This window comes from Lemur catta, chromosome 11 (genome assembly GCF_020740605.2).
Source record: "Lemur catta isolate mLemCat1 chromosome 11, mLemCat1.pri, whole genome shotgun sequence".
NCBI lineage: Eukaryota > Metazoa > Chordata > Mammalia > Primates > Lemuridae > Lemur > Lemur catta.
The window spans coordinates 77,170,025-77,192,678 of NC_059138.1; the positions used below are offsets into that span (position 1 = coordinate 77,170,025).

General features: G+C 41.5%; 1 protein-coding gene across 1 annotated transcript in view; it reads left to right on the forward strand.

Annotated features, from left to right (window-relative positions):
- The window catches only part of ITPRID1 (ITPR interacting domain containing 1), a 91,081-nt gene extending 68,735 nt beyond the window's left edge, over window positions 1-22,346 (forward strand). Inside the window, 6 exon segments of the mRNA XM_045564308.1 lie at window positions 11,638-11,720; window positions 11,842-13,164; window positions 20,540-20,667; window positions 21,422-21,533; window positions 21,990-22,039; window positions 22,041-22,346. Of these exon segments, the coding sequence (XP_045420264.1) occupies window positions 11,638-11,720; window positions 11,842-13,164; window positions 20,540-20,667; window positions 21,422-21,533; window positions 21,990-22,039; window positions 22,041-22,293 (1,949 nt within the window). The 3' untranslated portion in view covers window positions 22,294-22,346.
- Window positions 22,347-22,654: the final 308 nt, after the last annotated feature.

The following is a 22,654-nucleotide window of genomic DNA, read 5'->3' on the forward strand; positions in this document are numbered from 1 at the left end:
AGGAAAAAAAGAATCAAAGAAAATAAAGTCCACTTGGCAAAAGAATAAACATTGAAAATGAATCATATTAATAATATTACCAAATATTGAGGGCCAAGCACTATACTAAGTGTTTTACATTATCTCCTTTAATCCTCATTTAAGTCTCTGGATAGCTATTTGTGATGCAGTTCAAAATCAAGGCTGTTTAAACGTGAAGTTATCTTCCATCTTTATTAATACATCAGTAGGATGACAGATTAAAACTTGTGGCCCAATTCCTATTGATTAGTATTAACCATTAGTAGTGTTGAATTGGTAAAGGCTGAATCTGGCTCAGCAGAAAAGATTGTCTATTTTCAGAACAAAAGGGAGGATTTACATCAAGTATGCCATGTATTTACTATACCAATCACAGTTGTAAAAATAGATAACATGAAGTTACAAGTAACAAGATAAAATAAGTATCTTATGAAAATAGTTATAGATGCAATAAATGGATCTAACAAAGAAAAAGACTCAAAGGTCATTTAAAAATTTTATCCACATTTAAAAATAAAGAATCAAAGAAAAGTAAAAAGCAAAATTAATGGCAAAAATATACCAAAAAGTATGCCAATGAAAACAAAAGAAAACAGGAATTATAACTTTACTATTAAATAGTGTTGGAAAAAAATACATACAAAAATTTATGAAACAAGGCCAAAGCTGGGATGAGAGGTAGAGATTTAGTCTTTTCCCTTTTTAGATAATATAGAATAAAAATAAATTGATTAGTTAACTGATAACATTAGAAAATAAGTTTTAAAAATTGCCATTAACTCAACAATTAAGAATCCTGAAATGTCAATAACTCTTGAGGAAATTAAAAGTTGTCAAAGAATTTCATCTTTTAAGGAGCACTGTCATCAGTGGATTTATGGCTAAGCTTTTTTAACATTTTAAAGAAGTAATACTACCTAAGCTTTACAAGCTGCTGAAGAACATAGAAAAAAGAGATAGACCTATTCAATTATTTTTTATAGAAATGGCACAATCACAATGCCAAAAATTTGAAAAAACATTCCTGAGCTCACAAACACACCCAGAAAATATATGGAATTTTTGATAAGAAGAATTGACAATATATTATGTGGAAAAAATTAGGATATAAAACATGTCTGTTATGATCATTATTTTATAAAACATACACATATACATGTGCTCAAAGAAAATTCCTTGGATTAAAATACATAGAAATAGTTTAAATCATTTTCCTGCATGGTTAGATTATACATTATTTTCATTTGCTTATTTATGTTTTGTGGCCTAAGATGTGATCAATCTTAGAGAATGTTCCATGAGCAGAAGAGAAGAACGTATATTCAGTAATTTGGAGGTAATATGTCCTGTAAATGTCTGTTAGGCCCATTTGTTCTAGAGTTCTGTTTAAGTTCCTTGCTTCTTTGCTTATATTCTGTTTGGAGATCTGTCCATTTCTGTCCATGGAGTGTTGAAGTCCCTGGCTATTATGGCATTGCTGTTTATCATTTTGTTTAGATCAAGTAGGATTTACTTTATGAATCTGCTTGCTCCTGTGTTAGGTGCATAAATATTTAGGATTATTAACTCATGTTGTTGAATTCTTCCATTCACTATTATATAGTGATCATCTTTGTCTTTCTTTACTTTTGTTGATTTGAAGTCCATGTTATCTGATATGAGAATGGCCATATCAGCTTTTTTTTGGTTTTAATTTGCATGGAATATTATTTTCCATACCTTCACCTTGAGTCTATATAAGTCCTTGTGGGTTAAATGTTTTTCCTGTAGACAGCAGAGACTTGACTTGTACTTTTTTATCCATTCATCTAGGCTATCTTGCTTCATTGGGGAGTTCAAGCCAATCACATTTATTGAAAGAATTGATAAGTGGGGTGGATTTTTGTTCATCATATTGGGAAGACACTTATTGCTTTGTTTTACCTCTTGAGCCATTCTGGTATCTGGGCTCTGAACTTTAGCTTTTGGATGATTTTACACTGGCGGATGTCTATTGTGCTGGTCAGTGTATAATGCAAGTCTGAGTACTTCCTGAAGAGCAGGTCTGGTCTTTCCAAATTCCCTCTGTGATTGCGTGTCTGAGAAAGTCTTTATTTCTCCCTCTCTCCCTTAGTTTTGCATGAGACACTATTCTAGGCTGACCATTATTCTGTTTTAGAAGTCTGAGGGCTGAGTCCCCAGTCCCTTCTGGCTTGTAAGGTTTCAGTTGAGAAGTCTGCAATTAGTGTGATAGGTTTTCCTTTGTAAGTTACCTGCTGTTTTCACCTTACTGGTTTTAGGAGCACCTCTTTCATATTTACTTTGGCCAGCTTAATGACTATGTGTCACTGAATCTCCCAGGACTCATGTGTGCTTCTTTTACTTGGATGTCCAGATTTCTGGGAATTCCAGGGAAATTTTCTTCTGTTAGTCCTCCAAGTAAATTATCCAACCCTTGTGTATTTTCTTCTTTGCCCTCAGGGATGCCTATGATTCTTATGTTTGGCCTTTTTACATAATCCCACATTTCTTGTAGGCTTTTTTCATTCCTCTTATTTCTCTGTTCTCTCTCTTCCACTTATTTGTTTAGCTCATAGGTGTTATCTTCAAGCTCTGAGATTTTTTCTTCTGCTTGATCTAGCCTATTCTTAAGACTTTCCACTGTGTTTTGCAATTCCTTGAATGAATTTTTTATTTCCAGAATTTCTGTTTGTTTTTCTTTAATACTTCAATTTCTTTAGATAATTTTTCATTCATATCCTCCATTGTTTTTGTGGCTTCTTTGTGTTGGGTTTCTATTTTCTCTTGTAGTTCATTGAGTTTTCTTTCCATCCATATTTGAAATTCTTCATCTGTCATTTTGACCATTTCACTTAGCTTGGTATCCATTCTTAAGGACTTATTGATTTCTTTTGGGGGTATCCTTTCACTCTGATTTTTCATGTTTCTGAAGTTCTTTCACTGATTCCTTCTCATCTGGCTTCTCAGTAAAGACCCGGGACTGCTATGGCTGGCTCATGTCCTTATCTTTGGGTCCCCAAAGGTCAGTCCCTGACCATGATGGGGAAAGGAGTGCTGCTCCTGAGTTGCTTTGCCTTTACAGTATTTTAGCAGGTTTGATGAACATCTTGGGTTACCTCTGACCTATTGTCTCCACTTCTTCCCAACAGAATGTAGTGAGTTTGGCCACCCAGCTTATGCTCTGATCTGGTGGATTGTACTTATGGGTATGAATTGGATGCTCCCTAATTGGTTGAGTTGGAAGGCACCATGTTTAGCTATGGGGTTGTTCCCCCTGTCATTGATTGTGGTTTGTGTGGAGGAGCCAGCTGCCAAGGTAATCTTTTATGCCCATGGTAGGTTCTGGCCCCCCAGGTGGAGCACATGAATGCCCCAAGCTTTAGGAGAGGCCCTATAGCTCTCTGAGGGTTTCTTCTTCCCCACTACCCCTGAGATGTGGGAGGAGCAAGATAGATCATGGCTGGAATTCGAGAGCCTGAGGGGCTTTACTAAGCCTCAGTGGGACTCAGAGGTTGCTTACCTGGCTGCTAGGAGGAGCCACTGATATGGATCTCAGGGCAATCTCTCCAAGCCCAGAGAGATGCTCCTGAGGGTAGGGGCCTAATCATGTGATTGCCAAGGCCCCTAACCAGGCTTTTTCCTTCCCTGTCCACTAGTCCAGTTTCTCTGCAGGGTGTGGTATGTATCTTCCCTGTTTACTCCCTAGAATTTCACAGCACTCTCCCCTCTGATCAGTCCACATGCATTCCCTCTCCACCCAAGATTGGCTCTCAAGCTACCCCACAGTTTGTGTCTGATCCGCTGCTATGCATCTCTGCATGACACTGGCATAGGGGGAACTCCAACTGTGTACCCCTGTTCCACCACTAGATCCCAAGGTGAGGGAGGTAGGTCTCTCTATCCACAGAGGTCTCCGCCAGGGGCATGTTCCCACCAGGGGAGAAGCAGCAGCTCGTGAGTCTCTTGGATTAAGCTCTACTCCCTATTGTAGTGAGTGGTGGGAGGGGCCACTGTTCTGGTTAAACCTGCATACCCGAGGCATTCAGTTACCATGGGAACCAGGGGCTAAAATAATTCAATCCGAGTGCCACAGCCTTCTCCAATATGGTGGTTTTCCAGCATGGGTGGGGGATAGGGCATGCTTACAGACCCCTGCTCCTCTGTGCCCCCTACATCCTCCCATTGGATATGGCTGTGAGGGCTCTCTCTCCATTCAAGCCTTGAACCCTAACCTCTCCCCTGTGTCTCCCAGCCCCACTCTTGCAACCAGGGGGCACCAGGTTCAGCCCACCTGTCTAAGCCACCAGCGGGTGATCCCGCCAAATGCCTTTGGTCAGTAAGATTGAAGACTGTGGCTGTCCTGCAGGTTCAACCAGGAATGCATCTCCCATTGCTGAGAAGCAGGCCTCTCAGCACCAAGCACTCTAGTGGCCACTATGGTGTGTGTGGGGGGGGTTGTGGTCTCCCTGCACCACTCTCATGTCTGGGGGGCACTGGGTCCTGCCTGCCTGTCTGAGCTGCTAGCAGGTGATCCCATGCAGTGCTGCCACAGCAGTTCTACTCTCCAAGATGGGTTCAGTTGGGAATATGCCTCCATCACCAAGAGACAAGCCTCTCAGAGCAGAGCACCTTCGTGATTGCTATGGGGTGTGGGCCATGGCTACAAGCTGGTTTGAGCCAATATTGCTTTCTGGGATGCCAGGAATGGAGGTGCAGAGGGGGAGGCATCCAGATGCAAAAATGCTGGCTCTCTGGTCCCTTATGGCACTCCCCAATGGGACGAGAGCCCTGTGTCCTGCTGCTTGCCAGAGGCACCCAGGTGGGGGAGGGGAGCCCCCTTATCCTTTCACTGGGCTCCAGGCCTCCCTGGATTTGGTCCACATCACCAATCTCTCTTCTCTATCCTTCCCTCTCTCAGCCTCACAGATCTTCTCAGTGGGGTCTCCGAAATCTTCTGCTGTCTCTCCCTGTGGTCCACATCTGAGCAATAATTGTTCTCCACTCTCCTCAATCCAACCCTCTACTTTTCTACTGGCACAGTCAGACAATGTGTGTCTCCAGTCGGCCATCTTCGTGGTCTCCCCCTGCTTCACATTCTTATGCTACCTGCCCATCCTAAAGGCATTTGCGTTTGCCTAACCTGTAATGTTCATTATTCCAACTCTTAGATAACTTGTTTCTGTTATTTGTCTTCACCACAGAGCGGTCACAGAATTTTGTAGCATTGGAGGATGGAAGAGACAGGAACTTGGCAATGAAATAGGAAAAATAGAATTGAACAATGAAGATGGTTAAGGTTGAAACATTTCTCTTGTCCTACACCACTTCAGTACGCTTCACACCTCTCCCACCCCATTGCTTTTTCTCCCTCTCCCCACTTATGTTTAAGTTCCATAGGCTTTGTTTTTTCTTTTTTCTGAGCCTCTATGAACTCAGACTATTTTAAAAGTAAACTTTCCACTTAGGATTCAGAGGCTTTTACTCCCAATGCAGTCCAGAAAAGCAGCCCTTCAGGTGGACTAATTTTAGCCACTCTGGAGGCCCCTTGGCAGGGACCTGGCTCCTGCACTCTGTGGTTGGTGTAATGCTGCCATCTGGTGCTTGTTCAGACAAAGTGCCCGAGGCATCTGTCTCCTCCCAGGCAGAAATGTTTCCAAACTTCTAGGTAAGTAGAGTAGTCCTGCCCCAGGCAGGGTCCACCTAATTGAGAGGAGTAAAATCTGACTCCACAAAGACAGTTGTGTGCTGAAAAAGGTATTTTTTAATATCAATCATGATAATCAATAATTATATTTCATAATATTAATAGTGATCTAGTTATAATAGATAATATTAATAATGATGTTCTACAGCTAAAATTTACATGTGTATATAATCCTTTACATGTGCATAAAGTATGCACATGTAAAATTCATGTTTATATCAATGAATATTATCTTCATTTCAACCCCACCAGTAACATACTATTACCATATTCATGCTCTTCCCCATGAGGAGACAGACTCAGAGAGGATAAGGTATACGCTCCAGATCACACAGCTCATAAGTAGGAGAATCAGAATCTGAACCCAGTAGAGCTGGTTTCACATTTCTAGATGACTTGGCAAGGAGCCTAACTGGATTTCAGCAGCATACATTGCAGAGAATTGCACCCCCTTGAGTTATGGGATACGCAGGGTGGGGGAATCAAGCAGTCTAAAGAGGCATGAAAAAAATCATGCAGGGCTTGGTGGTGGTAAAGGGTTCCGTTCACCTAACTGGTTTGGAAAAGGATGCAGCCAGCAATGGAAAGTTTGGGTGATAAGATCTAGCTAAAGGAAAAGGGTAGCAGGTGCAAGATGGAAGTCAAGGCCCCAATCTACAGGAGAAACAGAGAGCTATGGCTCCTTGGGCATATTAAGTGCTTGGGGAAAATTCCACTGGGGGGAAATGAGACATCTCAAGTTCTTCCAGTGTTGGCCTAGCTAGCTTCAGGAACTGGGTGGAGTTGGCCTGGGCATGGAGGTGCCACTTCCATTCCTGTTACCCAGACGCCATATTGCCTTCCTCAAAGTCAAGCCCTCCCTTGTATTACATGTTAGGTGGTGGACATGATAAACAGCACACATTTGTGTTTGTCTGTTTGTTTCATAATCCATCATAGCCATCCTGGGCTAGGTGATTTGTCATCCTTTGTCTCATTTCATTTCTATAACCCTAAGGGAATATTTAGAATTTGGAAACCCAACCTTTAAATGTTTATAGTCTAGTGGCAGAAAAGATGCTTTATGAGGAAAAAGGATTTTTAGACTCCTGAAGAAACTACCTGTAAATTGACACACATTTTGCTTGGTGAATCTCTCAAAATGATTCAGATGCATGTGTTTGACTTCTAAAACAAACACAATACAACTAAGCCTCTACTCCTGAGAGAACTATGCCCAATTCTACCATTTGATCTCACCATCAAAGTGAGGATCTCAAAGTCCGGTTGTTTTACAAATTCACTTAAATGAGTCTCAGAGGTTTGTTTGTTTGTTTGTGCTGTACAATACTGAATCTAGGCCTGGGTGCCATGGTTTACAGCAAATGCTATTAAGTAAGTACTTTTTCAAAAGTACAAGACACAAAGGGCCTGGAAACCCTGACTGTGAGGGCTAATTTAAAGGGTCTAGTGAGATTTAAACTGAGGAGAAATGCCTGGAGAGTACAAGAGAGTTGTCTTCAGGAACAGCTAACAAAAGGCAACAGTAACATCACAAATATACCCCTTTTAGAGGAAATTACTCTTTCCACCTTTTAGGGACCCTTTATGTTTGTGGTGGTTTATCTTCATTTGGACCAAACTGATAGGGACCAGCCTTGATGGGGACGAATGGACTCTAACTTACCATTTTGTTCTAGTGTTCTAACATACAATTTCATTCAAGCATTGTGAGAAGGGGAATAGCAACCCTTATATATGAAGCTTATATTCCAGAATATTAGTTGTTTGGAGATTATTTGGAAGTTGGAATAATAATGATGTATTGGGAGTCCTCCACAGTTTGTGGTACAAATCTTGCACCCAAACATATGGAAATAGCAAGAGGTTCCAGCAAAGTCTGTCTTGTCCGTCCTTCACCAAGTCTCAACCCCTCCTGTTGAATGTCTAACATTTACATAGTCTGAGAGTAGGGAGTGGGAGTGGAAGTTACTCCCACCTTGCCCTGTCCTATCCACATACTTTATCTGCTGCAGGAGGGATCTGGGGGCAGAGTAGAAGCCGGCCATTGTGGGCCCTAAGCACATAAGGGGAGCTTGAAACAGGAAGTGTGTATGGAAAATTCTTGAGGATCTGCTGCCCACTTGACAGGGTTATTCAATGGACAGTCTCCAGCCAAAGCAGCTAGAGCCCTTTGCATAGTACTGAAAAATTATTTGAAATTCTGCTCTGAGCTTTTGAAAGGTTACTATCATGGTCATCATTTATTTTGTACCCATAGTTGATATGAAGAGGAAGGTACATGATATTTTTCCTAACTCTAAAGGATCTGAACATTTTTAATATTGTTTAAGTTAATTATAAAAAGAGCAGTGAAGTGTTAAATATTACATAAGTAAAATTACTTGTGTAAATATTACACAAATTAAATACTACATAATACAAGCAAGCAAATTTCATATAATAAATATACAATGAGTATACACTATTTTCTCTGACAACAAGTAAACAGTTTTCTGTTATTTAGGTTAAAGACTATAAAATTTTCACATCAAAGTTAAAAGAATATCTCTCAGGCAACTCCTTCCATACAAGTTACTCAATTTTTATAATAATAGCTTTTTATTTTTTGTAGACTCTTCTAGGTCTTTGTTATAAACCCCACACTACATTGTTATCAGTTTGTTAAATAGTCAATAATCCTTTTAAAAGATTTAGATAATACATAAAATAGTTAATGTTTACCCACGCAAGTTTTTCATTCCGTATTCTAAAGATGGTACTCAACTATCTTCTTGTGTGGATTATTTCTGATAAGAAATCTGCTGCCATTCTTATATTTGTTAACTCTATATGTAGTACTCTTTTTTCTCTGGATGACTTTAAGGTTTATTTTTATTATTAGTTTTGGACAATTTGATTTTTATATTCCTTGGTATAGTTTTCTTCATGTTTCTTGTGCTTGGAGTTTGTCAGATTTCTTGAAACAAAGTTTCCTTTGAAACATTTCTTCAAATGCTTCCCCTCCTCTTTGGGGTTTTCCGATTATCTATATCTTAGCCTATGTGGAGTTGTCCCACAGCTCACTGATGCAATTTTCATTTTAAATTTTTTTTTTTAGTCTCTGTGTTTCATTTGGGATAGCTTCTCTGGCTGTGTCTTCATGTCACTAATATTTTCTTCTGCAATTTCTAATTCCCATCCAATGTAAATTTTACTTGAGACATTGTCATTTTCATCTTTAGAAGTCCAATTTGGGTCTTTTTTAGCATCTTGCATGTCTCCACTTAATATATTGCATCTTTCCTGTAGCTTCTTGAACATATGGAATATAGTCATAACAAGTGTTTTAGTGCCCTTGTCTGATCATTCTAACATCTGTGTCAGTTCTAGGTTTATTTCAATTTATTGATTTTTCTCCTCATTATGGGTCATACTTTCCTGCTTCTTTGCAAGCCTGAAATTTTTTGTTAGATGCCAGACATTAGGCTTTGACCTTTTGGGTGCTAGATAGTGCTGTATTCCAATAAATATTCTTGAGCGTAGGTCTGAGACACGATTAAGTTGCTTAGAAACAGTATGATTTTTTTCAGGTCTTGCTTTTAAGACTTGTTAGGTGGGGCTAGAGCAGTGTCATTCTAGAGTTAATTATTCCCCACTCCTGAGGCAAGATTCGTTTAAGTACTCTACCCTCTGATGTTCTATGAGTTATGAGATTTTGCAGTCTGGTTGGTGGGAGTATTCCCTATTCCAGGCCCTGAAGGAGTGCTGGACACTTTTCCTTTATCCTTTCTGATGGTTCTTTACCCTGTCTTTGGTGTTTTCTCACATGCATGAGCTGATCGTTACTCAGCTGAATACTCAAGAGAGACCCTTGAGCCAGAGTTCTATCTCTGTGCAGCAACTTCCTCTCCCCTACTCTGCCCTGCAGCTCTAGCTAACTCAGTCTTTCCAGACTCCTAGCTCTGTTTCCTCAGCGTCTGGAGTCTACCAGGCTCTGCCTGAGTCCCCCCTGCCCATACCAAGGCCTGTAAACCCTCTCACAGCAGTCAGCGGTGTAGTTTTGGGGGTCACATCATTTGTTCCTACCAGGGATTGCCTTCTTTAATTGCCTGATGCCCATTGTCTTGAAAGCCACTTGTTCATGACTCTTGTCTAGTTTTTTAGTTGTTTCAGGTGGGGGAAAATATCTAGTCCCCCTTACTCCAGCTTTCCAGAAGCAGAAGTCTCATTGAGGTCTATGACTAGCAAGTATTTTCCATATTTTAACCTTAAGGAGGCAATGGCTAAGTCAAAGACATTGTTCTCTCAAATTTTGCTCAAAGTTCCTCAATTTCTCTAGGATTCAGCTATCAAAAAATGTATGTTCCAGCCTGAGCAAGAGCGAGACCCCGTCTCTATTAAAAATATAAAGAAATTATATGGCCAACTAAAAATCTATATAGAAAAAATTAGCCAGGCATAGTGGCGCATGCCTGTAGTCCCAGCTACTCGGGAGGCTGAGGCAGTAGGATCGCTTAAGCCATGGAGTCTGAGGTTGCTGTGAGCTAGGCTGACGCCACGGCACTCATTCTAGCCTGGGCAACAAAGCAAGACTCTGTCTCAAAAAAATAAAAAATAAAAAAAATAAAAAATAAATAAATAAATGTATGTCCTTTGATTTTTAGCTTTGAATTTTGTTGAAAGCTGAATTAAAGAATGTGGGGTTTATAATTTTTAATTCTATAAAGTTGAGCCTCTTTCTCATTACTTTGACCTCAGGATGAAGTAGTTGGGATGTGGGCTGGGTGGGCCACCTCTGGGACTGTGTGTCCCTTGGTGCCTTTGCTCAGACACATGGACAGTTAAGTCTGGTGGGTGCCAGGCCTATGGGAGATGGGAGCTGCTGCTCTTGTTAGTGGAGCTGTCCTTTGAGGTTGAGTCTAGGAGACCTAAGCAGAGGCTGGGATCCTTTCTCCTCCGTTGAACTCTTCTTCAGCAGTTAGTCATTCAAACAAAGGCAAATCCCCTATTTCTCACTTAGGTACCTAATACCCAAGAATTATACTCACTTTTGATCAGCTTTTTCCTTTCAACCCACTTCCCAGCCAGTGTCCAGTCTTCTCCCAGGACAAACAGGGCTCCCGCCTCTGCTCTTGTGTTCTAAGGAAGCTACATTTCAACCCCCTTTCCCCTAAGAGATTTCCTATTCTAGCCTATACTGTGGCATATCTGAAAGCATTTCTCATTAGATAAGAAAAAAAAATCCCATAATTTAATCTTTAGCAGAGTAAGGCCACCTATTTTCCCCCACCCCACAATATATAACACAGTACTTATGTAGGAAGCTACAGATTTAGTATTTCAAGATGCTCGTGTTTGCAAAGTCATGACCTGCCCACACATAACATTGTTCTTTCTCTGCCTGTCCCAGCCTCTTGTGGTGACAAGAGTGCTCTAAAACATGAGTACGGACTTGTCGTCACAGAAATAGTCCAGCTGAAGCTAGTAAGGGGTTCTTACCCAAAATTTATTTAAATATATATATACACATATATATATATACACACACACACAAACAAATTTTTTTTTTTGCCTTTTAATTGTTTTATTAGTTTGGCATTTATGGCACATGCATTTCCTCCTGGATTTTCTTCCCCTTCATCTCACAACCATAATGTTATTTAGTTTTAAGAGATGTTGGTTCCCCTTCCTTTGTTTCATGTTTTTATTCTTTTCATGTTTTACTCTTTTTTAAAAGTGATGCAGCTTTACATGAACTCTCTGAAAATTGAGCAAGAACCATCCTTGGAATTCCCTCGTTTGTTTATATTTCCATGCAGTGGGCATTCACTGAGGGTCTGTGGCCTGCCAGGCACCTAGAGGGCTTGACCCCAGTCCTGCTGGCAGCACGTGTGCACTTCACTAACCTCAAGGCCTCTTTCCTTCCTCAGGTGCCAGGGTGGACAGAGCCAACAGCTGCCAGTCTGACAGCAGCGGGTTCCTGGAGGAGCCCCTAGAGCCACTGCCCCTGCAGGTAGGAGGGTGCAACAGGGGCCTGGGTGCCCATCCCTTATGGACAAGAAAAAAATCTCCTTAAACCTATCGCTTCCTTTCACTTTCTGACCTATTTCCCTTTGTCCTCGTTTCTCCTACAGATGCCGACCCTGCCAAGCAGCCAGAGTCCTGCTGAGAATGCTGGTGGAAAGCCAAGGGAACCAAGCTGCAGCCTCCCGCCACCCCAGGACTGTCAGCACGAGTCAGACGAGTCTGATTCCAGGAGTATGATGAGCACGTCCTTTTCAAGCCAAGACTGGAGTGTCTTGGAAGAAAAAGCTTCAACATCTGTGATGGAGGAAGAGTCTCAGCTTGAGGCCATGGAAGGCTCACCAGAGCTGTTGACCCCAGACATGGCCCTTACCAAGGAGAACTGCACTGGCGGAGAACACCCAAGGAAAGACAGCCATCTGCAGCAGCCTCTGCCAACAACCCACACTGAATACAAGGTCACTGAAGCCACAGTAACTCCTAAATGTGATCGTCCTTTGGGGTTTATGGCAACCCACATCACAAAAATGAAGGACGGGTTTCTGAGGCCCGAGGGAGCTGGAGAAGTACACGTGAAAAGCCACCACTGTGAGTCTCACAGGTCACCTGGAAATGACCATGCTCGAGACAAGTTCCCTCACGTTGACTGTGAGGCCCCAAGGGAAAAGGAAAGCTGCAGACTCTGTCCTGACACCAACAGCACCTTACTGGCAGGAGAAAGTCCACCCCAGCATGTCCCCAAGCACAGTGAAGTCATCGCCTGTACAGCTGACTTTGTTCAAACATCTGGAAAGTCCATTCCCCACCTCCATAAACTGCCTGGAGAGACTGCCCAGGTGAAGCCAAGGTGTGGCGCTTTGGGTCAAATACCACCCAGGACAGAAGCTGGGGTGGAAAACCTTCCTCCAAATGCTGACTCAAACACTGGCAGCTCCAGGTCTGTGACGACCCAGATGTCCTCCAATCTGGTGTCAGCTGCTCGGAGTGCTGTGGCCTTGGGGACTGATTCTAAAGGAACATCTTTAGAATGTACGATGTGTGACCCTGTTACCACAGGGCCAAGACTGGGGGCAGAAGAAAGACAGTTCAAGGATGCTTCCATTCAAACATCTCCCTGTGAGCCCTGGCCCTGGCATTTCTGTTCAGCCCCAAGTAACAAGGCCTTGACACACGGACCCCAGCCCCTCACCAAATCTGTCTCTCTAGACACAGGCTTCCCTAGTATCTACCCAGGGGGCGTCTGCCACGCTGTTCCTGCCCACTGCTGTGTCTGCTGTTGTCACCATTGCCACTGCCCCGGGGAGAGCCAAAGCCCTGGCCCCGCACCCTCAGTCCGTAGGCATTGCCTGTACTCACATAGTGACCACCCGGAAGCCCAGTTCATGAAGACTTTGAAAGTCCTTCAGGACACTGCAGTGAGGGAGCTGTGTTCCGTAAGTGTTTACTTCTGCAAAGGTGGGAAGGCAGATGCACCAATGAGAAACACCTCAGGGACAGTGCTCAGCCTTCCTTTCTGAACACGAGATCTCAGGGCGTACCTTTCTATTTTTAATCACGAGTAACATTTGTAGAGTGCTTTGTTCTTTATGATGTAGTCTTACAAATTTCTTCTCATTTCATACTTCCAATCGATCACCTCTTGAAGTAAGGAAAGCAAATTTTATGAATTCTCATTTTACAGAAGGGAAAGCTAAGGCATAGAATAATAAATTCATATGTCTAAGGTTAGAAACATTAATGCATCTGTGCCGCATCTCTAGTTCAGTCTAGCTGAGAAGTTCTGTGTCTGAAATCCACTCAGCTGTATAATCTTGCACAAGCCATTTAATCTCTCTGGGTCTGTTCTGTAAAATAGGGAGACTATTCATGCCACTGACATGGGATTGTTTCGGCATTAAACAAGGTAAACCTTGTAAAGCACTCGACACAGTCAGACACACAGCACAATGTGTGGCACATAGAAAGCTCTGGGTAATGTTAATTGTGTGGGTGTTACTCTTATTACCAATTTTTGTCATTTTAATTATTGCTCAGGTCTTGAATCTAGAGCTTTTCATGTCAAATAGAGGGACTTTTGGTCTACCTTTGCTATGCTGGTGTAAAAGTGGATATTGGGGTTACCAAGAACTAAATGACCCCAGCCTTCTTCAACCCTTGATTGATCAACAAGTGTTCAGTGGTTCTCAACATGAGAAATGATCTCGGCCTTCAAGGCTAGCCATTGATTAAACAATTAAGATGATCACACATGAAACTACATGTGTAGAAAGTTCAGAAGGTGGGGTGGGTGTGGCACAGACAATGTAGACCTGCAACTATTCAAAGGAGAGCGAGGAGGGACCGTGATTTAACGAGCACCTACTGTTCAGCGCCTGTGGGTTACTTCCCATTCTTTTAATATTTAGTGAGTGCCTATGCTACCGCTTCACATTATGTCATTTAACCTTCCCTTTCATCCATACCATAAGTATTTACTAGGTCCCTGATATGTGCCAGCTTCTTCCTCTTTTATAGATGAGGGAGCTCGAATGGAGAGAATTTAAATCATTTTCCCAGTGCCTCCTAACTAGTAAAGAGTAAGTCCAGATTCAAATTCAAATTTGGGAAATACTAACTTCTTGGGCACTATGCTCCAGGCAAAGAAGCATCAAATTTTAAAATATCGAAATCTACAGAAATGTAGGACTGACGTCACAAAGTGATTATTTGAAAGACAAAGCAAATTACTACATGTCCCTTCAACACATAGAAATCTACATAAATGTAACATAAACAACATGATTACATGAAAGGTTAAATATTTACCACATCGTTTTTTCAAATTGCAAGACTCCCAGGTTTTTGGAATATTTTAGAATGAGCCATTAATGAGGGTTGAACTAGTAAGAGAAAATTTCATTTAGGCATTGAAATCAATTCTGGGTTTATTACCCAAAAGCTCAGTGGAAGAAAAGAACAAGCCTAATGTATGGCAGGGGTCCTTCTGGAGGATCGAAAGACCTAGGTTCAAGTGCTGGAGAATAGTGGGGCCATCATGGTCACCATGACCACCACAGTCATCATTATCATCATCATTATTTATTGAGGGATTTTAAATGCTCTAAGGCAGTGGTTTTCAACTGGGGATAATTTCCTACCTCCCACCTCCACAGGTGACATTTGGCAATGTTTGGAGACATTTTTGCTGGCACAACTTGGAGGGGGGTGGTTACTACTGGCAACAAATGTGTAGAGGCCAGGGATGCTACTAAACATCCTGCAATACGCAGAACAGCCACCAAGAGGAAGAATTATGTGACCCAAAATGTCAATAGTGCCAAGGTTGAAAAACTCAGCTCTAAGGGAATAAACATTTACTTGATCACATAGTTTATATGGGAAAAATGTTAAGGATGAAATATAGCTGGAGAAGATGACATTTGAGAGGCTATACAGGAAAAAATATTAAATCCTAGAATTAGGTAGTTTAGTTTCCATGATGAAAACTGGGTTGTTGGTCTAACATAGAAATCGATATCCTTAAAAAAGATTATTTTTCTAATTTACATTTTAAGTTGTACAAAGATACACAAATTAGATATTTAGTATTACATTTTGTTAAAAATAATAAAATTGCACAAATCAAAATTGGGTTAAAAACCCTAGAAGAAATAGTCCTTTTAGATATATCTAATGTCATTCTTTTAGTGTAAATCCTGCAGATATTTATTCCATAATAAGATACTATCTAGTTTCTTTTTATATCACCACTCTTAAAAACAATATAAATCATTTACTTATTGCACTAAGGAGCGAAATAACAAACACGTATCCATAGGCTGAGAAGCTAGAAGTCTAGTGCATCAAATTGTCTTTGGGAAGCACCATCACTTAATTTATCCCCCAGTATTGTAATCAGGTATCTATGGCAACAGCTATATCTTGGTGCTCAATTAGACTATCATTTATTCAGTGATATGAACCACAAGTGAAAAAGAAAAATAGGTAACACGGCCTCTCATGGCACAAACTGAAAACTCGTCCAACCTAATGAGGTTATTTGATACAAGTGAGGTGCAGAGAAAGGAAGGACCAGCGTTGAGAGCAGCTAGAGGGTGGGCCTCACTGCAAGTGCCAAGAGGGCGTCTAACCCATCAGGCAAACCGTGGCGTCCAGAGAGTGTGGCAGGACAATAACACAGACTAGTAAGACTGTCAGTGTGGAAAGTCTGGCGGTTCATGAGATTTTGGAGGTGTCCTTTGGAGTTTGAGGTTTGGTTGTGGGACTGAAAGAGCAAGTGGGCATGTGGCAGCCAGGGCAGATTAGCAGGTAGAAACTGCAGCTTCTGTGCGGAGGGCAGACTGGGAAGAGTGAGAAACAACGCTCGGGACACTCAGGCACAGGAATGCAGAGCTAGGTACAAGGTAAGGATGTCGTTTAGAATAGGGACAGAAGGTTAAACCTGGGCCAGCTCCCAGTGTAGACCAGAGCTCTTCCCACTCTTCCTGCCTCATGTTGAGAGACGGACGTAGATAGATGTCCCTCCTGATTTGACACTATGACACATCAGCACTTGTGCAGAAAGTAGAGAGATTTTTGTGGCCCATTATGCACAATGGCCATCCTCAGACTTGGTTTTAAACGAGTAGCAGTTTGAATGAGTGCAAGGGCCACCATCTCATGGCTTTTGATACTTTGTCTCATATTGCCTCTGCCTTCTCTCCTCTGAGAATTTGCAATTATGCAGAAAAGGAGGTACTTTTATATCAAATTGATTTGGCATTATACACCTGCTGAAACAGATACTATATAGGGTTTTACTACATGACAATGCATTTCTCTTTATTTACATCCAACAAACAAGAAATATACACCCAAAGGAAACAATCAAAACATACACACATATGCACAAACTCATATGCAGGCACACACACACATGAAGGAAAGCACATGGAAGTAAAGGATTGCATTCCTCCATGAGAGGGCGCTACTTAAAAAAGCTTAAAAAACAAAGAGAAAAAGATTGGAACATGCAGCAGTATCTACTGTGAGTGAGCCTGGGTTTGTAAGGCCTGAAAAATGTTCTGGAGAAAAATGGCTTTAAGTTAGATGCTAGATGCTAGCTGGAGTTAGCAAAAATATTTATAATAAAATTAACAGAAAAAGGTTTTGGACCAAGTGAAGATTATAGGCAAAGATGGATAACATCTCTTACACAAGAATCGGAGTTCAAGCAGATGTTGACACTGAGAGTAATTTTAGGTAAAAACTGGAAGACTCAGAAAAACATCTCCACCTAACCCCTTTACATAGTGGTATGTAACCCCGGAGAGAAACACTTAGCTGGCTAATTGGTAAATGCCATTTTTGTAGTCTGTAGGCTATCAATGATAATGGTTTGTTGATTTAATTAAATTTATATATATACATATATATACACACACACACATATATATATAAGTGAATTCCTCAGAATAATTTGTTAATTTTTTAAAAAGTGTTAATTTTTTGAAAGTGTTAATTCAAAAAAATAGTTTCAGGAAAAAAAATGAGATGTATCAGAAATAAGATTTCTGAATAATATAAAATTCTTCTATAGTGTTTATGATTTGCATTTAAAGAAAAAGGAAAACATGCAAATTTTACAAAGTAATATGAGCCAATTCAAAAGCAAAATTTATTGTTTTTTATTGATGGTGTTTTAATGGGTTTGGGTCAGTAGAGAAGAACTTCGATTGTATTTGGGTTATAATTAAGCCTTTATATTGGAAAAAAAGAGCTCGAAACATTCTTCTTTTTTTAATCTCAAAATATTAAGGGGGTACAAATGTTTTTGTTACAAGGATACCTTGTATAATGCTAAAGTCGAGGCTTTTGGTGTGCCCCTCACCAGAATAGTGTTCATTGTACCCAACAGGTAAGTCTTTATCTCACACCTGCCCTCCCAGCCTTCTCCCTTCTTAGTTTCCCCAATGACCTTTACATCTCTTTGTGCCCATGTGTGCCCATTGTTTAGCTCCCACTTATTAGCGAGAACATGGTGTTTGGTTTTCCATTCCTGAACTTAGGATAATGGTCTCTAGTTCCATCCAAGTTACTACAAATGACATTATTTCATTCCTTTTTTCTATTCTTATCTAGAGTTTCTGAAACGATTTCTATACCTTTTCTAGGGCTAAAATGTATTTTTTAGTATTTCCAAATGACTAGAAGATGGCAGTGTTTCAGAATCTTCCACATCATTCCCTTCTCAGAGAGCAAACATTTCATCAATTATTCCTAAATCCAGCCCCCACTTATACCTTTCAGTAACAATGGATTACCCCCAAATAACCAGATGAGCATGAAATTCAATGTGTGTGATGTCCAGCTTACTTGAGCAACATATTTCCGTGGCCCTGGCTTCACTGTCCCTAGAACTTTGAAGTGAATTTGAACCAGTTGATCGTTCTTGGTTACCTTATAGGAATCTACTAGAAACTCAAACAGCTCACTCGTGAGGGACAAATAACTTCTTTATGTGTCCACCTCCACTGTGACTCAGATCTCGGAAGAAAAGAACCGAGAGACTTGGGTTTGAGATCTGACTGCCATTTTTTGACTTTAACGAAGCACTCTGTGTGGGAGCGCTTACCTTTATAAGAAGCCCTTCATGGCCTCCAAGATCTTTTCTAGTTTTAGGAGCCATAACCTAGTCATCTTTCAAGCACTCTTGCCAACATCAATAATGCTCCAAAGACTCCCCTAACTGGTTCACTCACACTGACGCAAAAGTAATTGGAGAGTTTTACTATGCAAAACATGTTATTCAGTATAAAAATTAGTAGAATAAAAACCAAACTCTCAAAACAAAATGATGGAAAGTTTTGATTGTAAAAATATTACTCTTAGGAAAGTATTTCCATTATGACAATTCTTATAAAAATAGCAATCAGGCTGCTAGGATCTTGACTATGTGGTTTTGGGGAGAAGGGTAAGAAATTGGGGACTTCCTAGAAACAGGGCTGGAGGAATTAACCTAGTTGTAGGGGTGGTCTCTGTGGAAGGAGGAAGAAGAAAAGGTTAAAAGGGGCCGTCCAGAGAAATCAGTTTTCTTAGAAGGGCTTCACAGAAGGCCTAAACCATGCTTTCTGCTTCTCTCTCACTGGCCATCCTATCTGCAAGGGGTGCTGGAAAATGTAGTTTTTTATCCAGACACATTGCTGACTCTAAGTCTTCTTGTTAGCAAGAATAAAGGGGAGAGAGATAGTGCCATACTGATTTCGGAGGGGGTCCAAACGTGTGGGCCTGCCAGAGGTGGCTTTAGGGTCCAACAAGCATTAATATCACTCAAAGCCAGATGAGTAGTGACCCTGGGATTCCGGATCATGGGTCTATTCAAAGCATGATCTATCCTAGGCTGCAAAATAAGGTGGATAGCTCATAAGAACTCAGCAAATCATCAGTGAGCCCAAAAAGTGGACTGGGCTTTGGGGTGTCAAAGATAAACGGTGGAAATTTAGTTAAAGCAGGGAAAATAGATTTTTTTCAGCAACTACTGACAGTAGGGGAGAGAACTGAGCTCCAGTCTGATTTGTGCAGAGGTGATTCGGGCATTTTAAAGAGAGAATGAGGGAGAGTGGAAAGCAAGAGCTCAGCAGAGTCAGAGAAGCAGAAAAATTACAAAGGGTTATTCCATGCAAGTGCCATTAGGCCAGCTGTGTTTGTGAGCTGGCAATAATGGAAGTTAAGATTCTACCTCCCCACAGAGACTGGGAGACAGAGTCTGTAGCCTTCCAGATGATTGCATTTCAAAGGCATGGCTCTCGGGTCCTTGAGAGGGGGAATTCTGAGTTGTAAGGGATACATATTCACAGTTGTAAGCCCCTGTTAGTAAATACTCCAATAAAGGACAGAGGCCTATGTCAGGTGTTGGTGCAAGCAAACAGTAAATGTTCTTGGTTTTCTCAGGCAAGTTTTTAATGGCAGAGGTGGGGGCTTTAAGGTCAACCTGGGGACATAGCTTTGTGCTGCCGGGGGCCATGCTGGAGCTTGGTCAGGTCTCCTAGTGCAAGGGTTTGGACGGAGCCGTTATGTGCGGAGAGTTCTGAAGTTCTCAGGGGCTGCAAGAATATGTTTAAACTAGGAAACCAGGGCCAAAAGCACAGTCCTAGAGGGGAAGTAAGATTTAAAAGATGACTCACATCAGGAGCAATGGGGAACAGCATTGAGAGGATAGACTAAGTTCAATTTTAGAGTCTAACCCGTAGAGAGTATAGGATGAGTAACCTTTGCCTGCCTTACTCTGGATGAGCTTGTTAGCTGGGTGGAGCTGACCCTGCAGATTTTAATATCCAGGGACTGTGGCTAAGCAGGGCTAAGACTAATGAAAAATATTCCAAGCAGATTTTCTGTAATCAAACACATAACATCTGAACAGATGTGTTCAGTATTATTGACACTCAGAATGAGGCAGTACTAAGCACCAAAGTGAAACAAGACTCAACTTTTTTAAGCAAATGCTCCCACTCTGGCCCTTCCCCCCACCTTCTGTCTACATCCTTGCATCCCTATATCACCTGATCCTCCAGATTGCCTTCCAGTCTTGGGGACATAATGATCATCGCCCAAGGACCACCCAACAACTGCCGAGTATTGCATCCCAGCCAAGTATTGCATCTAGTTGCTTTGAGAACCCAAAGACGGGGCTCTCATTCTCTTTCCTGTCCATTAGCAGTAGGACTTCTTTGCAAGCAGGTGAGTTGACATGGGAAAGCAGGCTCCACCATGGTGAGCTCTTGCAGTGAATCAGAAAGGACTTCCTTCTCAGTTCTTTCTAATTGTTCTCAGTGTACAGTCCACGAGATGGAAGCTATGAAGACGATTTGCCAGAGTTTCCGGGAGCATTTAGAGGAAGTTGAACAGCACCTTACGGGACAGCAGGCACTCTTTTCCAGGGACATGTCGGAGGAGGAAAGGTAATTATCTAAGGGAGCCATAAAAGTACCAGCTCACACACCTGGAGCAAGGAAGGTAATCAGGGCAGGACAGATGAGCACCCTGGAGCAGGGCTAATGAGAAATCAGAGGCTTTTCCTTTGCTTTCATGGTCTTGTTCTTGCTTTCTCAGTGGGAGTGTGTGAGAGCCATTTGCTAGACAGGAACATTTATTCTTTAAGGCGAGGGCTATTTGAGAAGGTCAGAAGAGGGGCAGTCAGTGGTGTTGCCAGAAGGATGTTAAAGAATAAATGTGAATGGGGATCATGCAAATGCAAATGCTGGCAGTTCTTAGAGTTTTGAAAATCTACATTATTTTCACAGAGATTACAATGTATACCCAAAGTAGATTAGCTGTCCATTGCCTGGGGCCAAGGGATGGGAATTGGGTTAACCATAAAGGGGCTAAGGGCTCTTACTGGAGAGATGGAAGTGTTCTAACACTGGATGGCAGTGATTACACAACTTGATGAATTTATTAAAATTTATTAAAATTCATTGAAATGTACTCTTACTACCGGTGAACTTTATGACATGTAAATTATACTGCAATAGAGTCATTTTAAGAAAAAGACAACCTGTCCTAGTAACGTATCTATGTCTACAACTGATACAAATAAAGAAGGTGACATTCTCTTTTAATTTCAGAGGAAGAACCTATATTATGAGAGAGACAATGGAACACTGTACCTGGGGCGATTATGAAATTTGATTGTTTTCTGTTATTTACCTGCAGGGAAGAGGCTGAGCAACTGCAGACTTTACGTGAGGCCTTGAGGCAGCAGGTGGCGGAGCTGGAGTTTCAGTTAGGAGACCGGGCTCGGCAAATCAGAGAAGGGATTCTGCTGGTACGGCGCTGGAGTGTGGAGTTTGGCTGCATCCAGCCCACCATAGGAAGGATGTATTAAATGAGAAAACTAATTGTGCAATCATTTTAGAGTCTAGCGTTATGTGCTATCACCTTCGTTTTAAGTTACAGAGAAGTACTTTGGTTTGCTCAAGGCCACACAGCTAGCTGATGGTAATTCAGGGTTAGAATTCAGTTCACCTAATGCTATGCCAATATTCCGTTGCCCCATTAATAAGAGAGAAGTACTATTAACTCATTTTCCAAATGAGAACAAGAATCACAGGCATGGTGCAGCTCATCTTTGGAGCCTATACCACAATCCGCTGCTGGCTCAAAGAGCCCATTCTAGAGAATTCACCATCTCGTATGCCCTGTTCACAAGTCTGAGTTAGCTGGGGTTTTCGTGCAAATATGATATATTGTCTACTCTTTTTTGTTCTTGTTTTCCTTTTAGCAGCTGGAGCTTTTCACAGAAGAACCACCTGAACACTATACAGATCTCCATCTGGGCAAAAGAAAAAAGTGGCCAGACTTTATGTGCTAAACTCCACCCAGCCATGGCCCCTGGAGCTGTCTTTCCTCCCAACGATGGCCAGCAGCCTCTCTGCTCAGGTGGGACCCAGCTGGCTGCCTTCCCTCCATCCACCTTGGAGAGCAACACCAGGATGTCTCCTCCCCCACCATCTCAGGCGGACTTAGGTCCAGCCCCTTCGCCAAATTGTCCTGTTGGAGAAAAAGATACAAATATCTCTCTCTAGATATAAGCAGTTTGATAACCTATGTGTAAGCTGTAGCAAGGAAAAAATCTAAATTTCCCCCAAGGGTCTACCAACCTTTCATCAGGTATTTTTTTTCATATTCTACCCTGTACTTAAATCTAGGAGGGACTTGGAATATTTTAATATTCATTCAATGTAGAATAATTGAGCACCCTAGTATGTGCCAGGAACAGGGTATACAGTGGTGACCAAATAGTATACAGTCTCTTCCCTGCTGGAACTTACAGTCTAGTGGGGAGATAGAATATAAATACATATACACATTTATGATTAAAAACAGTGACAGTGCTTTAAAGGAAATAACAAGGTTTTATGAAAAAGAACACAGCAGGGAGTCTGA